The following is an 18,307-nucleotide window of genomic DNA, read 5'->3' on the forward strand; positions in this document are numbered from 1 at the left end:
CCAACCTAAGTGTATGTAAACTTCCGACTTCAACTGTACACTAGCATACACCCACACACACAACCAACCCAAGGGCACTCAAATTTAAGAGATGCCAGGAAATGTAATTTTGTCTCTGTTACATTGCTAGTCTTTAACCAGCGCTGTCACTCAAACAGGGGCCGTACAGAACAACCCTTCCCACCATGATGTCACCAGGCCCGAGTGACAGTTAATTAACGGTGGACTGTAAAGCTAACGTGCAAGCGGAGAAAGAGAGGTGTCAGTCTCCGACAAGCTGGCTAAACTGTCCGCCGCTACATTCTACAGCTTCACCTCTCTATACGGGGTATCAAAACATTAGAAAATGACAGAAAATGATACCTTTACACAGTAGATTCTAATGAAAGACATCATGTATTAACCCATGCTCTCTGTAGCTCACATGGTCTTGGAGAGGTCTCTGCTAGTATATCATGTCTTAGGATGACTATCCAGTTTCCACAACACTCTTGAGACCCAGAGCAGTACCCTGTAGAACCCAGTTGGACCCCCACCCATTGCGGTCCGTGGCGGTCCGTCTTGTCCCAGATCCCCTGTTAATAGAATTCCTTAAGGCTGCAGACGAATGGCAAATCCAGGCGGTTTCATCTACTAAAAGACAGCATAAATCACCATGGAGGAAGCGGGGACAAGGCAGGGGTTATCGCGCGCCTGACTTCCTCATGAGAGCTCTGCATTAAAGCATTAGTGAAATTAATTCATCTTTCATAAGAGGTTTGAGCAGTATCTGTGATCTATGATAACCAATTTCTCACTACGGAGCTGGGCGGGGGGGGGGGGGATACTCGGCCCTGATAGACTACACAAATCTGCTATTTTTAAATGTCTAACATTATCTGGAGTGCTGCTCTCGGGAGCATCATCCTGGATTCATAACCCAGCCGGGAAAGAGGCATAAATCAGGGAGCAAACTTTCTCAGGCATCTGCTTGCTTCTTTTCACACCCAGGTTTGTTTTGCGCTTGTCCTCGTAACGCACCAAACACCCGTTTCTCGTAATCATTTTAAACGACTTCACGCCTCAATCGATGTAATTGGTTTTAGATCATCTTTGAAAATGGCAAACTGGGGAACTCCAAGGTGGGGGGGGGGGACAGGGAGAGACAGGAGAGAGGGGAGACAGGAGAGAGAGGGGAGAGAAGAGAGAGGGGAGACAGGAGAGAGAGGGGAGAGAAGAGAGACAGAGAGAGAGAGAAAAAAAATGTGTACATGAGAGTGCGTGTGTGAAAGAGATGGAAATTGGGAGACTGCGTCTGTGAAAGGATGTATCCATCTCCTTTGCATATATTTGAGGAGGTGGCCGGCGGAGCGCGGTTGACAGATGAGCGAGGAGCATGGGGCTGACACGCGGGCACTCATGCTCTTTATTACAATATCAGCACAGCGCGACGTTCCCTTATGATGTGGACCCAGCAGAGGAGCCCGCAGAACGAACAGACATACAACGCACACAGGCTGCATCTACGAAGCCCAGCAAGCCACCGAATTAAAGCTTTTGCAAGAGTGCCATCTCAATCTTCCACTGTTCCAACTGATCCTTGTATTCATTTGCTTTTTGAGGGAAAGTAAAGTAAAGAAAGAAAAAAAGATGCAGAAACCAAAATAACCTTGTGTTTTCACTTCATACCGTATCTTTTGTGAAAATGCAAAAACAGTAAAGGGAAATACTCCATTGATGAAGAGGAAACACTGCCAGAAATGTGTAATAGTACCAATAGTTCTGTTTTTCTGTGGTTTATTTGGTAAAAACATATGCCTACTTTTGAAAATATTATGCAACATAAACCATTTCGATATAAAAAAGAAATGTCAAAAACAAAGTGCCGCAAAAGTGTTGCAAGTCAAATCAAATAAAAACCAATATAACCAAAACTTTTTCAGCACTTGCAATACCTACTGTATTATGGGGACTAAATGCAAGCATCCAAAATGTATTAACGCCGGGTGTACACTACAAAACTTTTAAAAATCCTAACATTGCTGAGGCTCACATTAAACGACAGTCTTTTCATGCCGTTCTTTGTCTTGACAACCTAGTGGTGCGCACCCTAAACGATCTGGCACAGTCACACACTACAAAATTCCTCACTTGTTCTTGAGGATTCGCCATACCACCATGCTGTCTCGGGGAAAAAAAAAACAATGATGTGATGATGTCATTAGATTGTAAAAGCCTCGATCGCGTCGTTGCATCTTGGTACACCAGAGGAACGTTCATTTCCAATGGAACGCTGCTTTTGCCCTGCAGCTTGCCTTGCAGTTGCAATGCATATGTTGGGTCTATAGAATGTACGCGTCAAACTGTATGCATAGAGGGGTTGACAGATATGGTAGCAGAAGGCGATTGTTGAACTTTTGTTGCACACACATCCAGATGATGTCGCGTACCATTTTGCGTAATGACGCTATCGGTGTGATGGAGGCGTTAAACGTAGCTAGAACGAGCTGTGGCTCAAAGCAAGCCTCGTAAAAGTTTGCAGCCAGACATTCACGCTTGCCATACACCGTTGAAATTTCTAGCCAACGTTTTGAATTAAATAACATTTCTTGTGAACTGCAACACTGTACCAATTTAACACTTAGGCTTTGGTTAAAGGCAAATTCAAATGCATACTAGTTGTTATCGCTCCTGCTTGAGTGTCTACACAATCTGAGTGATGTGAAACAACGTCCTCATCTCACTGGCTTGTTCTCCGGCGAGCTCTCATTGGCTATTGCTGATCACAATTCTCAAGACATGCTCACACGACAAGAGCTATGCAGATTTTGTGCCAATAAAATCAAACGTGTTTGAAAATATTGGGACGTCTGGGGCTGCTCAAAGATAAGATCGGTAGCCCTCAGATTGCGTCTCTGACACGCTTACATTAAACGAGCGTCGGTGACGGCCGGCAATGATATAGGGATTTTGTCTCAGATGTCAGAAACTTGTCTGGGACAGCTGAATCGGGGCTAAAATCATGTAGATCAGCTGTCTTTTATCAAGATAGTGGTGTCATAATATCACATTGCTGTGTCGTGTTCATTAATGACACTACTCTGTCAATCAAAGTCCCAGAGCTTCAGAAAGCAGTAGAGGCTGAGAGATAGTCCCTCTCAGTCACTACAGCAACAGTGGAAGGATACGCACCTCAGGGAAGTAGTCCTGAGGAAACTTCTCCTTCTCCAACATGGATGTGCTCTCTAGAGTGTCTGAGTAGATCTCTTTCCCAACCACCTTCTTGAATTTCTTGGCTGTGGGGAAAAACACAGACAGAAAGCCAGAGGCCGTATTAATACAACACTAGCTCGTCTTAAGAGCACGATTCAAACCTACTAACGTCACAAAACAGTGTTGTGGAGATCTAGATTCTAGATGTCGTCATGCACGCATAAAGCAAGGGCTTCATCAGCCTACTACTCCACCTGCTGGTTGTTCGTGGAAGTATAAGGGAACTCCTAGGTGAAGCAACAGATTCTCCACGCCGACCCAGTAGAAATTCAGGTTGTGTGTTGTACTTACAAGTAGGCCTTAAATGATCTAAGGTGAACCAAACAGCGTGACACCGTGTCCCACACTCATGGGATCAGTGTCAGAGAGCTTGACATGCCAAACCATTTTGACCTCTCGGATCATTTTTAGCCTTTTGAACACTCCTAAATTGGTAGAACTAAAGGGTGAGCATGTTTTCCTCAGCGGGTAAAAGGCTGAAAATATCTTTGAGGTAAAAACAGTTCAAGATCTCTGAACCTGAATCCTAGGAGTATGTCACGGCGTCGCTATTCGGTTCACCTCAACATTGGATCATCTAAGGCATCCATGTTGTATTTCATTTATTTTTTATTTAACTAGGCAAGTCAGTTAAGAACAAATTATTTTTTCTACACCGACCAAACCCGGACGACGCTGGGCCAATTGTGCGCCGCCCTATGGGACTCCCAATCGCAGCCGGTTGTGATACAGCCTGGATGTATCATGTAACCACAACACATAACCTGAACTGGGGTCAGAGCCTGAAAACGTCTCCCGCATTCACCTGACGTCTGGACCCGTTTCCATAAAGCGTCACAGAGTAGCAGTGCCGATCTAGGATCAGTTTGGACTTTTGGATTATTCTGAAATGGACAGGAGGGAGCTGATCAGCAATCCTACTCTGAGACACTTAATGAATACGGGTCAATGGAAAATGTGGCATTGTTCTTTACCAAAGAAGCAGGTGTAATAATTGACATCTTCCACATAGTTCAAGTATTTATTCAGTCCAGTAGCATCTTGTAAAGCGTAAATGAGGAGGAGCGTGCTGTTATCCAGGGGGTTTGACGGGTGAGGGTGTGTGTGTGTCTGTGTCTGTATGCTTGTGAGTGAGTGTGCATCCATGTCTGAATGCTGCATGCGTGTGTGTGTGTCCTCCCCCTCGCCCTATCCTTCACTGGTGGTGAGAGGATGGTGTAAATGGTGACTCTGGTGTAATGGGAACAACTTTGCGGCTCCACATCTATATCCCCTCTTTAATTAGCCTGGCCGCCGGGCCCCTGGCCCTCTGACACCCCGGGCTGATGAGAGGGCTGTAACTGTCCAATAACCTCCGTACACAATTACCGTGGAGCCCGAAAACCCATGAATTAAATCCTCATATTAATAAGCATTACCATTCTATCTATCGCTTCTGAACATTATCCTCCCCCTGCCAATCTCAACCTCACTGGTTTTGATGGAAGCGGTGATGGAAGCAGTGGAATGTAGGGTGTTATATGGAGGAGGGTATGTGAGAGGGCAGGGGTAGAGATTTCATTGGGGGGGAGACTCACCTTTGAAATCAAACTGGTGGATGTTTTTCAAGGACTCGTGAAGAAAGTAGCAACTTCCTAGTGCCTGGAAGATAGAGAACGCATGAGATTTAGGAGAATTGTTAACAAACCATTTAGTCAGAGATTCTTGGAAATAACCTGGGACTAACTAACCACAAAATATTACTAAGCAATAGAAGCAAAGATTGGTTCCAAGTAGTCCAAGCACCATTGATTTGTAGAGTTTTGCTGTGTAGAGGGCAACAGATCACACACACTAATCATTCCAGGCAACAGATCACACCACTGTTCAGTTTATGTACAGTATTTTCCCACAGCAGATATTGAATTAAAGCGGTCAATCGAATATACAGTGCATTCGAGTTCTCAGACCCTATATTTGGTACAAGGCTTCCTGAAGAATAAATAATTCCAGCTTTTCAAAGGACAAATTCAGATGGACTTTGGAACAGCCAAAGATCTACTTCAATAGGATTAAAATCTTAATTTCTGAAAGAACAATCACAAAGTTTCCCCAGTCTGTAGACAACCCAAACAAACTGTGGGGGAAAAAAATAATGCAGGGGATTTGATGCGGTTCACAGTCCACTACACGCTTTCTCTGTGCTTTTTACATCTAGGCAATAGAGGAAAAGCCTGCTCTCAATCCGCTGGGGCTTGGAGATAGCGAGCCCTCAGCCCTTGCTTGAGGATAATTCTGTCATTGGTCCTGCTGCACGCAACCCTCCTCTCTCCTCCTACACTGCAGCATGTAGAGAATAGAGAGACAAAAAAGGAGGAAATAGATATTAGGGAGAGAAGAAAAAAAATACACTGGATGACAACACGAAAGTGAGCCCAGTTCAGAATTGTGCAAGTCGTGGAATGGTTAGTGGCCGGACAAGGAAGGGCTTGAGAGAGAGAGAGAGAGCACGGCAGAGAGAGAGAGAGAGAGCACGGCAGAGAGAGAGAGAGAGAGAGAGCACGAGAGAGAGAGAGAGAGAGAGAGCACGAGAGAGAGAGAGAGAGAGAGAGCACGAGAGAGAGAGAGAGAGAGCACGAGAGAGAGAGAGAGAGAGAACGGCAGAGAGAGAGAGAGAGCACGGCAGAGAGAGAGAGAGAGAGAGAGAGAGAGAGAGAGAGAGAGATAGAGAGAGGGAAACAGAATGAGAGAGAGAGACGTAAGTCTCCTTAGAGGGGAGGAGACATACGGCAGAGGGAGAAAAGGACAGAGGGAGAGAGAGAGAGAGGATTTAGTCTGATTTTGTGCCGTTTTCCTTTTAGGGGCGGAGCAGACACCCTCTCTGGCAGGGGGAGAGTTTGGGGGCTCGGCAGCCAGAACCTGCATTATTTATGAGCGCCGGCACATCTTGAGATTAAACATTTGCCGATTTGTCAAAAGCACAAACATGAGGTCATGCCCATCTCCTTGACATAGAAGTTCATCCAACGGAAAACACTGTCGCACATTTAATTGATGAGAACAGCGGCTGGTGACCCAAACCCACTGCCATGCACCGCTCTTTCATTCCATCTTCCTCCCTCCTTTTTCAGAAGGAGGACAAAAAAGCGAGGGATGGATTGAAAGCAGTAGGACTCGAGGTCAACTTTCCCCTCAGCAGGAGGACGGCTTCCAGGAAGGGCCCCCTTTTTATTTCCCATAGCTTTTCTTTATGTTCTTTTTCACCTCAAACTGCCACGGACAGAGTGAGAGAAAGAGAGGGGGACATTAGGGGGGTGAGGGAGGGAAACTGTGCTAGATGTCAAAATGACACCACTGTTGTTGTTGTTTTTGTTGCTGCAGTCTGGATATTTGGAATGAATCCAGAATAAATAGTAAGTAAGCTAAAATATGAGTCGAAATATGAATTTCAATCACCATTAAAACATTTCTAACCCACCTGACTTTATGTTCAATTCCTCAAACATCATAACATTCTGTTGGTTGAGCCTATAGTCAACAAAGAATCCAAATGGAATCGAAAAAGGCCTGGGTTTGCTTGTTTAGTGCACAGGTAGGCCTAAGCCACAGCATCACCCTCCCATCAATCTACACATAATACCCCATAATGACAAAACAAAAACAGGTTTAGATATTTTTGCAAATGTATTAAAAATATCGAATTAGAAATTACATTTACAGAAATATTCAGACCGTTTACTCAGTACTTTGGTGAAGCACCTTTGGCAGCAAATACAACCTTGATACTTCTTGGGTATGACACTAAATGCTTGGCACACCTGTATTTGGGGAATTTCTCCCATTCTTCTCTGCAGATCCTCTCAAGCTCTGTCAGGTTGGATGGGGAGCGTTGCTGCACAGCTATTTTCAGGTCTCTCCAGAGATGTTAGATCGGGCTCAAGTCCGGGCTCTGGTGCCTTTTGGCAAACTCCAAGCGGGCTGTCATCTGCATTTTACTGAAGAGTGGCTTCCTCCTGGCCAATCTACCTGATTGGTGGAGTGCTCCAGAGATGGTTGTCCTTCTAGAAGGTTCTCCCCTCTCCACTCTGGAGCTCTGTCAGAGTGACCATCGGGTTCTTGGTCACCTCCCTGACCAAGGCCTTTGTCCCCTGATTGCTCAGTTTGTAGAGCGGTCAGCTCTAGGAAGAGTCTTGGTGGTTCCAAACATCTTCCATTTAAGAATGGAGGCCACTGTGTTCTTGGGGACCTTCAATGCTGCGGAAATGTTTTGTTACCCTTCCCCAGATCTGTGCATCAACACAATCCTGTTTTGGAGCTCATTGGACAACACCTTCGATCTCATGGCTTGGTTTTTGCTCTGACATGCACTGCAAACTGTGAAACCTTATATAGACAGGTGTGTGTCTTTCCAAATCATGTCCAATCAATTGAATTTACTACAGATAGACTTAAAAAATAAAAAATAAAATAAAAAACATTTAAAGGATGATCAATGGAAACAGGACGCACCTGAGCTCCACTTCAAGTCTCATAGCAAAAGGTCTGAATACTTATGTAAATAAGGTATTTCTGTTTTTGATACATTTGCAAACATTTCTGAAAACCTGCTTCCGCTTCATCATTATGTGCTACTGTGTGTAGATTGAGGGAAAAATGTATTTAGTCCATTTTAGAATAAGGCTGTAACGTAACAAAATGTGGAAAGAGTCAAGGAGTCTGAATTATTTCCGAATGCACTGCATGTGCAATCACGAGAAATCTACTAAACCTCTAGCATAATAGATATTTATTTGGCATGGGGGTTCAAAATGGACCGGCTGGTCTTATTCTTGCTCCCTCCTCATGAAGAACCGATTATATTAGCGGGCTGCAATTAATCCATTTGTCTCCGAACATGACAGGCTCAAAATATGAATTAGAGCCTGACTGCGCGGACAGGATATGCTTATCTTTTACCAGTGGCTTTACAATGGCCTGTGTCAAGCGTATATTTGTCCCGTACCACTATATTGACTCGCTGCCAGATTCCCTTGAAATAATTAAAAGTATATTTTACATATTTATAAAGCCCACTGTCACAACGGCTACTTAATTTTCCATTAGTAAAATGCACTCTATTAAGTGCAACAGGCAAGGGCCAAGAGGAGCTAGGGGAAATGAGTAATGACCATAATTGTAGACAGAAAGACAATAACCCGAGCCATAAAATCCAGGTTTTATTGCCCACGCTGGTATCTCTTATCGGGAGTTGTAATCGGCCACACCGCTCAGACGAGATAACCACTCTAACACAATGGAAGCTGTATCGGTGTGTGTGTGTGTGTGTTACAGACAGAGAGGGAGAGATAGAGTGAGACAGAGAGAGAGAGAGAGAGAGAGAGAGAGCACACAGGCAGTTGACATTTCCAATAACCCTAGTAGATAGGGGCTGGCCTAGTGGAAAATAGAGAGTTGAGAGGTCCAGAAGCCTGCATAGTCTGTTCCACTGAGTGCTTTATCGATACTGTGCTTCAGGAATTAGTTATAGTAGAGGAATATAAGTACGGAATCATGACCTCTAATGGATTTTCTGCATTTAATATGAAAAATGAGCCATAAAGCAAACATAAAAGTAATCATTTTTCTCCATTCCGCCCTGAGGGAGCACGGTCTGTCCCAAGAGTAGCCTCAGTCCCGTGTCACAGTGCACTTCTGGGGGCAAATACCATACTGTCCTCAAGCCACCGGCGGTGCAATGCACCGAATTCCCTGAGGAGCATTTTGAGACAAAGTGACAGGGAGACAGAGAGTGACACACACAACCATCGGAGGAGCCCTTTATCAAGTAAGATGAATAAGGCAAGTTCCAAACAGGGACAGAATGGATAGTACGCACTACTGTCAGAAGTGACAGTTCAAATGGGACTTGTGTTATCTATGGTAATGGATGGCTGTAGTGCACCTGCTCTGGGAGCGAAGGATAGCGCATCTCTATAGGTTTTCTATAACATTTTATTTCCCCATCTAAAATGTGTGCCCTGCCGGTTCCAGGCAGGCCAAATGAAATGTGGAGATGGGCCGTTCAACTTTACCAACAGCAGTTCTCTCGGTGTCCTTGCAAAGTCCCCTCGTCTGTCAAGTGACACGTGAACACACACACAGGGCACACACGCGCACGTATATTCACATGCACACACGCTTGTGGGCTCAGACACATCATATAGTTCACGCGCATACATGTACACACACACACACACAACGGCAACACAGCGTTTTCAGATGCAAACGGTTTGTGCGATATACTGTCATGATTGAACTGTGTTGCCATGCATCAAAAGCACAGGCGAGCCACAGTCAATCATACGCTTGGTGCATGAACATGGAAACGGACTAAGCTAATGGGTACACAATTCACTCATTGGTTGCCGTGCAGATAGTCTTCAACCAACCTCACACTACAATATTATCAAACATCCCTAAGATACTGTAAATGAAACAAGATCGCCCCACAACAATATTTACTCAATGCCTCATGTCTATAATGAACACACAGCATTGTATTTTACACGTAAGCCCTACTTTGAACTAGCAATACATTCTATGGCATTATTTCAACGGTTATCTTGACCAGACAGACAGGGCGCGATGAGCGCACTAGACCACTTGCTATTCAGGGCTCACTATACGCCTTCTGTGAGGAGAGCTCTGCACAAATCTCCAATACTGCACAAACAGGCTGTTTGTCATCCTGTGCAATGAAAACACCCGGGCAGGAGAAAGCGTCAATAGAAGGCTTGCTTTTCAGCAGAGAAATACAGATCGAGACCGCTTTAGTACCCCCCCGCCCCCCAACCCCCCCACGCCATATGTGTTTGCCAAGCACCACTCACAGTCCAATTGATTGAGTATTCAGAGTATTGAGCCACAGTGTCTATTATTCATCGTCTGGTGGAATGGCCTGACTGGATACACAGACAAAACTCTCATTAAAAGTTATTCTGTCACTTCCTCTTATTTGAAAACAGGCTGGATGTTTAGCCATCGATCATTTCCTGAAGGAGCCCTCGTTTATGGGGGGGGGGACTTTTAGAAGACGATGGGTGCCATAAGTATTGGACATGGTGCACATTGTGTGTGTGTGTGTGTGTGTGCATTCTCACAGGGGAAATGGATCTTCCAAAGAAATACAAGGGTGTTTTCTTATGAGGCAATGAATTGTTCTTAGCTGGATAAATAAAGATGAATGCTAAATGCTAAGTCATTGAGTATAAATTATCTTTCTAGAAATGATTCTCTTTGTTCATACTTCACATTCCATAGGGTCATCATCTGTCAAAGTGGCAACCTAAGCAACTACCAGTTAAGCAACCCTACAACTGTGGCCAAATATCTTGGCTCCCTTGCACTTTTCTTAAATAATTCCCTATTTCTTCTTCAAAAAATAAAATAATAACAGGTCTCCACAACTTATTGGATTTTCAACAGATCCAATTTCAGCAGATCCAATGTATTGGTGGGAAACAAGTTTAATTATAATTGAATTAAAATTAGAATTTAGAAAATAAAAACAAATGACATTGGCCCACTGGAGCTAGTACTTGGTTCAACAGCATTCGGCCAAGATATCTGCCGACAAATGCTTCTAGTAGCCATCAATGAGTCTGCTGCACCATTCTACTGGCAATTTGGTCCATTCTTCAGCCGCAAACTGCTCCAATTCTTCGACCAACTACAGTTTTCAGATCTCGCCATAGGTTTTTGATGGGATTCAGAGCTGAACTGATCTCTGGCCTGATCTGGACAGTTCAGCATTTCTTCTTGAACCATTCCGGGGCGCTTTTTTTTTATCATTTGGCCACAAATGTATGTACATGCAGTTATTTAGTACTTAAGCTTCCTCTTAAGTATTTTTGGGGAAAATATAATTACAATCAATGGTAAGAGGTATGTAACTACAAGTGCTAACACACTTACTGCACAACAATGACATACGTTACCCCTTATAGTTACTCCGAAATAACGTCTAGATAACAAAGTGTTGCGATATCTTGAAACAATCCAGGGAGAAAACGTTAAACGTGAACAGATCCTGGATGAGCCCCCCCAAAAACCAGGAAATGTTTTGAGTGCTAGATCCTAGAATTACTTTAAGTCCCTTTAAAACCATAACACTGATCCTGGCAGGAACGGTCTGTCTGAGAGAGTTTAGGCCCCTATGCTCGCAGGGAAGAGAGCTGGTCAACTTCTGGAAAGCAGAAAGCAGCTCCCGCATACTATTCTAAAATCCCAGAGAGAACTCGAGTGACATGCACACATGATTGATCTCCAAAAATCACAGATTTTATTTTTGAAGAAAATATTATGGATGGGTCTAAACAAGGACGTAAATGGCCCAACCCACTGCAACGGCCTGACCTGCCAACAACCCAACTCCGCTCCCAAGTTCGGCTGCCTCCTTGGGAAATATTGTGCATTCATTTAATTTCGTCTCCCCTCCAACATCCAATGGTAGAAGTTAATTAAATTGCTTGTCCATTGTGTTCATCCACTTACAAAGTTAATGATATTGTGCCTAGGAATTAAAGACCGTTTTATAAAGCGTGCGGGATGGGAGCTGGCAGGCACTACATTGCCCAGTTGAACCCTGTCAGTCCGTGGGCTGATGGACCCTCTAATTAGCGCTGAAATGGATGCTTCCATCTGCCAATTTCCTGCCATGCTCATCAGTCGTAGCAGTCGCTCCCCTAACCTGCCCGCTGGAGGGGTCTGAAGCAGTATAACCATCACGGCAATGACATTCAACAGAGCAAATCAAATAACAAATATGCATAACACGACTCAGACTTTTAAAGAGGCTTCTAATTAGTTGTGTCTTTGCTCGGTATAATACCATTGGTTTCTTAGTGATATAGATTGAAGAGAATAATAACTTCATTAAAAAAGGTTTGATGCAAGTACATAATAGCACACCTTGTTTCCATTTTCAAAGGAGGTTGCTTTAATAAATAGTCATTTGGTGAAATGAAGAATAAGAACACACCGTGGGGCGTGGTATAAGTAGTTTTCTGATTGTACATGAACCTTTTTAGAAAATCCTTGCTGCATCCTTGAACTCAAGGAAGTAAAAGTAGCTTACTTTAACATAAACACAAATATCAATTAGAATATTAGTTCTCCAAATTGCACTCATTGAATGAGTTTTACAAGTGGCCCAATTTTCGGAGCAGGAGCAAAAGCCCGTTAAAAAGGCAAGATTCGTGTTTGTATATTCCAACTCCATATTTACTAATACTGTACAGCAACTTCAGCATATTTTAACGAGGGTATAAAATCAGGACATCAATGTAAATTACATTTTCACCTGTAATGCCTGTTATACCGCTGATCTGCCTAATGGTTGGGGAGTGTGCAAGCCCAGCTCAATGGCAGATGGACACATTTGCATAAGCTAATTATTAAAAAGTTAAAATACGTACAACACAATCAAGTTCTGAACTGCGGCGCTAAGATGGAAGGCATTCATCACTTAATTCTTACAACTGCCCTTCTTGTTTTTATTGTAGCATCTCATACACAAAGCATGTGTACGTAATCTAGGTGGAAGGCTATCTTGAAATCTGAGGAAAACGATACCGAAGAACTGTCAACATCTCCTGTGCTACTCCCGCTTCAAGAATTTTTGACCACTGCTACTCCCCCTTCCGGGACAGCTACAAGGCCCTCCGCCGCCCTACCTTGAGCAAATCACGCCTCCATTTAGCTCCTTCCCGTCCTGTAGGCAGAAACTTATACAGGAAGTACCCGTGGTAAGGACGGTTCAACGTTGGTCTGACCATCGGAATCTATGCTTCAAGAATGTTTTGATCACGCGGACTGGGAAATTTTCCGGATTGCCTCTGAAAACAGTATTGACGTATTTCACTGGCTCGGTGACCGAGTTCAACAGGAAGTGAGAATGTTGTTCCCACTGTGACAACTTATCCAAACAAAAAAAACGTGGATAGATGGCAGCATTCTCGCATAACTAAAAGCGCGAACCACCACATTTAACCATGGGAAGTTGGACATGTACAAGGTGGAGTCGCAATATAACGCTTCAAGATGTATGTGGCAGGGACTCCAGACAATCACGGATTATAAAGAGAAAGCCAGCCATGTTGAGGACACCGACGCCTCGCTCCCGGACAAGCTAAGAACCTTCTTCGCCCGCTTTGAGGAAAACACAGAGCAGCCGACGTGGGCCACCACCGCTCACGAGGCACAGTAAGCTTTCGTTCTCTGTGGCTGACGTGAATAAGACATTTTAGCATGTTAACCCTGGCAAGGTTGCCAGCCCAGATGGCATCCCAAACCAGAGCATGCACAGACTAGCTGGCTGGAGTGTTTAAGGAATTATTAAACCTCTCCCTATCCCAGTCTATTTTCTCAAGATGTCCACCATTGTTCCTGTACCCAAGAAAGAGAAAGTAACTGAACTAAATAGTCATCACCCCATAGCACTCACTTCTGTCATCATGAAGTGCTTTGAGAGGCTAGTTAAGGATCATATCACCTCCACCTTACCTGACACCCTATACCAAATACAATTTGCATACTGCCCCAACAGATCCCCGGATGACGCAATCGCCATCGCACTGCCCTATCCCATCTGCACATAAGGAATACAACTAAGAATGCTGTTCATTGACTACAGCTCAGCCTTCAACACCATAGCGTCCTCCAAGCTCATCACTAAGCTTGGGACTCTGGGTCAGAACCCCGCCCTTTGCAACTGGCTCCTGGACTTCCTGACAGGCAGACCCAAGGTGGTGAAAGTAGGCAACAACACCTCCGCCATGCTGATCCTCAACACGGGGCCCCACAGGGGTGCGTGCTCAGCCCCCTCCTGTACTCCCTTTTCACCCATGACTGCGTGGCCATGCAGTTCTTGGTCACCTCCCTGACAAAGGCCCTTCTCCCCCGATTGCTCAGTTTGGCTGCAAGGCCAGCACTAGGAAGAGTCTTGGTGGTTCCAAACTTCTTCCATTTAAAAATGATAAACCACTGTGTTCTTGGGGACCTGCAGAAATGTTTTGGTACCCTTCCCCAGATATGTGCCTCATGGCTTGGTTTTTGCTCTGACATGCAATGTTAACTGTGGGACCTTATATAGACTGGTGTGTGCCTTTCCAAATCATGTCCAATCAATTGAATTTACCACAAGTGTACTCAAATCAAGTTGTCGAAACATGAAGGATGATCAATGGAAACGGGATGCACCAGAGCTCAATTTCAAGTCTCATAGGAAAGGGTCTGAATACTTGCGTAAATAAGGTATGTTCTATTTGTAAGTATTTAGACACCCTTTCCACATTTTGTTACCTTACCTGACAGAGCTTGAGAGGATCTTCAGAGAAGAATGGGAGAAACTCCCCAAATATAGGTGTGCCAAGCTTGTAGCGTCATACCCAAGACGGCTTGAGGCTGTAATCGCTGCCAATGGTGCGTCAACAAAGTATTGAGTAAAGGGACTCAATACTTAAGGAAATGTGATATTTCATGTTTTTTTGTGTTTTTTGCAAACATTTCTTAATACCTGTTTTTGCTTTATCATTATAGGGTATTGTGTGTAGATTGATGAGGGGGGGGGGGGAAATTATCAAATTCAGTATCCGGCAGTAACGTTATTTTTTTTTGAAAAAGTCAAGGGGTCTGAATACTTCCTGAAAATGTGGAAAAAGCCACTGTATATTTATATTCGCGGACTCCTGTATATTTATATTCTTGGACTCCGACATTGCTCGTAAAATGTTATTTCGTCATATCTTTCCGTAGAATTTGGGGATTTGTGGGTATTGTTTCGTATTGTTAGTTAAAGTATGCTGCATTGTTGGAGCAAAAAAAAACAACAACAACAAAACAAAAAAAGCATTTCGCTGCACCTGTGCTAACATTGTGAAATATGTGTAGGCAACCAAATTTTATTTAAACTGGAAACAGTTATTCACATGAAAGGTCTGACTGGGAACAAGTAATCCCTTAACTTAATGTTGAAGATAAGCAGGATTTTAGGAGTTTTAACCGGCCATGAAGCATCTCAGAGTACAAGGAAGGTTTGCTAAGGTCAGACAACTCCTCAGCAGTTGTATCACTCGCTAGCTGTCCTATAGCTAGAATATGAACACTAGAGAACAGTATATACAGTTGAAATCGGAAGTTTACATACACTTAAAACTCGTTTTTCAACCACTCCCCAAATATCATGTTAATAAACTATAGTTTTGGCAAGTCGGTTAGGACATCTACTTTGTGCATGACAAGTCATTTTCCCACTGTATCACAATTCCAGTGGGTCAGATGTTCACATTCACTAAGTTGACTGTGCCTTGAGACACCTTGGAAAATTCCAGAAAATTATGCCATGGCTTTAGAAGCTTCTGATAGGCTAATTGACATCATTTGAGTCAATTGGAGGTGTATCTGTGGATGTATTTCAAGGCCTACCTTCAAACTCAGTGCCTTTTAGCTTGACATCATGGGAACATCTAAAGAAATGAGCAAAGACCTCAGAAAAAACATTGTAGACCTCCACAAGTCTGGTTCATCCTTGGGAGCAATTTCCAAACGCCTGAAGGTACCACGTTCATCTGTACAAACAATAATACGCAAGTATAAACACCATGGGACCACGCAGCCGTCATACCACTCAGGAAGGAGACGTGTTCTGTCTCCTGGAGATGAATGTACTATGGTGCGAAAAGTGCAAATCAATCACAGAACAACAGTAAAGGACCTTGTGAAGATGCTGGAGGAAAACATTCTCTCTATCCACAGTAAAACAAGTCCTATATCGACATAACCAGAAAGGCCGCTCAGCAAGGAAGAAGCCAATGCGCCATAACCACCATAAACAAACCAGACTACAGACAAAGACTGTACTTTTTGGCGAAATGTCCTCTGGTCTGATGAAATAAAAATAGAACTGTTTGGCCATAATGACCATCGTTATGTTTGGAGGAAAAAGGGGGAGGCTTGCAAGCCAAAGAACACCATCCCCACCGTGAATCACGGGTGTGGCAGCATCATGTTGTGGGGGTGCTTTACTGCAGGAGGGACTGGTGTACTTCAGAAAACAAATTGCATCATGAGGGAGGAACATTATATGGATATATTGAAGCAACATCTCAAGACATCAGTCAGTAAGTTAAAGCTTGGTTGCAAATGTGTCTTCCAAATGGACAATGACCACAAGCATACGTCCAAAGTTGTGGCAAAATGGCTTAAGGATAAAGTCAAGGTATTGGAGTGGCCATCACAAAGTCCTGACCTCAATCCTATAGAAAATGTGTGGACAGAACTGCAAAAGTGTGTGCGAGCAAGGAGGCCTGCAAACCTGACTCAGTTACACCAGCTCTGTCAGGAGGAATGGGCCAAAATTCACCCAACTTATTGTGAGAGGCTTGTGGAAGGCTACCCAAAACATTTGACCCAAGTTAAACAATTAAGGCAATGCTACCGAATACTAATTGAGTGTACGTAAACTTCTGACCCATTGGGAATATTATGAAGGGGGAAAAAAGCTGAAATAAATAATTCCCTCTAATATTATTCTGACATTTCACATTCTTAAAATAAAAAGTGGTGATCCGAACTGACATAAAACAGGGACTTTTTACCTGGATTAAATATCAGGAATTGTGAAAAACTGAGTTAAATGTATTTGGCTAAGGTGTATGTAAACTTCCAACTTCAATTGTACCTATATACTAATTAAGAACATGGCACTACCTATGCAACTATATACGACAACAAAATGTAACACTCATTTGGTGACAAACAGGATAGCATAGTAACTCAGACAACACGACTTCGAGGGAATTGCATGATATCTGTAGCCCACCCAAGGTCAAAGTCCAATTTCCTAATTACAGCAGACAGACATCCATAAGGCGACATGAAAGGATGTCCCTTCTTCATCCGAAATGTAATCTTCCTTTGAAACCCATCTTCAAATAAACCGGTGATAACCACTTTCTTTAAGTAAATATGCGGTTATGGGAATAACGAGATTATCTTTTTAAAAGGATACGCAGATGATGAATATTATCTGCATTATTAAAATGAAAAATGGCCTAAAAATGAAGGGAAAAAAATCAAAAGGCTAAACCATCGAGGCATCCATTAGTAATTAAAATGACATTACCTCCCCCTCTCTTTGGTTCGGCCCAATGCACGGCTGCCAAGGCCATTATTCAATTGTTTCGGATGCTGGAGATAAAATGCCTTTAATATACTTATGCTCATTAATGTAAATCATATTTATCTATGGATGTCCAATAATCAAAAAGAATATTTCAACTTGTAATTTTTTTTCTCTTCAAAAAGTATTCCCATTAGGGGAACTAGATGGTCCTGCAAATGACAAGTCTTTGAGCCCATTGATTATTTTCTTTGGCTTTGGGAGAAGGCTGCTAATGTTGTCATGGACGGTTCATCAATCTAGATTGTTATTGGATTTAATATCTGGCCTATTCCTGTAGGTTCATTTGTGATATTCCTTATTGGATTAGAATCATACAGGGCGAAAACTTAATTTAAACACGTGAAACTAGTTAAATAGTTTGCATTGACTTAGCTATATTGCTCTTGCACTTAACGCTGTAAGTTCATTCATGGCTTATGACATGTGCAGCTCACCATGCAAGAGCAACCACTGACAGTGTACGCTTTCTACGTCAATGCCGTTCATTGAGCAACGTCCCATCCCTCAAAGGATGCTGGGATAGCAATCAGTGGCGTGACGTCAGTTGGGCAGGTCATCAGTCAGTAAGGGGCCACAGGCAGCACCTTTGATTTTGTCCCTTTCCCATGCTGCCGGTGGTGACAGGATATGGCCTTGCAATGACGAAGTGGCCTCCTTGGCTGTCCAATGAGATACAGCTCTATTGCCAGGGACAACAATTAAATATTTATTAGTTTGGGGCATCTTCGCGGAATCCGTCAATCAGTTCCAGAAAGGGATTTATCAGAATGTACCCCATACCCCGTACCCCATATCTCTGCATCAACAACCCTTCCTACTCCCTCCATAAGGACACAACTCTTCCGGAACGTCGCC

The 18,307-nt window shown here is 43.4% G+C and overlaps 1 protein-coding gene across 4 annotated transcripts in view; it reads right to left on the reverse strand.

The window, feature by feature from the left end:
• Positions 1 to 18,307, reverse strand: part of LOC110526894 (inositol polyphosphate-5-phosphatase A) — a 273,309-nt gene that overhangs the window by 118,615 nt on the left and 136,387 nt on the right. For all 4 annotated transcript variants that reach the window (XR_016496558.1, XM_036982722.2, XM_036982729.2 and 1 more), the window contains exons 5-6: positions 4,830 to 4,893; positions 3,172 to 3,275 (exon numbers count right to left, since the gene is read on the reverse strand). Coding sequence is in view for 3 of the 4 variants with exons in the window: in XM_036982722.2 (XP_036838617.1) it covers positions 3,172 to 3,275; positions 4,830 to 4,893 (168 nt within the window). In the remaining variant the exon portion in view is untranslated. The remainder of the gene's footprint in view (positions 1 to 3,171; positions 3,276 to 4,829; positions 4,894 to 18,307) is intronic.

This window comes from Oncorhynchus mykiss, chromosome 1 (genome assembly GCF_057628025.1).
Source record: "Oncorhynchus mykiss isolate SJ-2025 chromosome 1, ASM5762802v1, whole genome shotgun sequence".
Taxonomy (NCBI): Eukaryota; Metazoa; Chordata; class Actinopteri; order Salmoniformes; family Salmonidae; genus Oncorhynchus; species Oncorhynchus mykiss.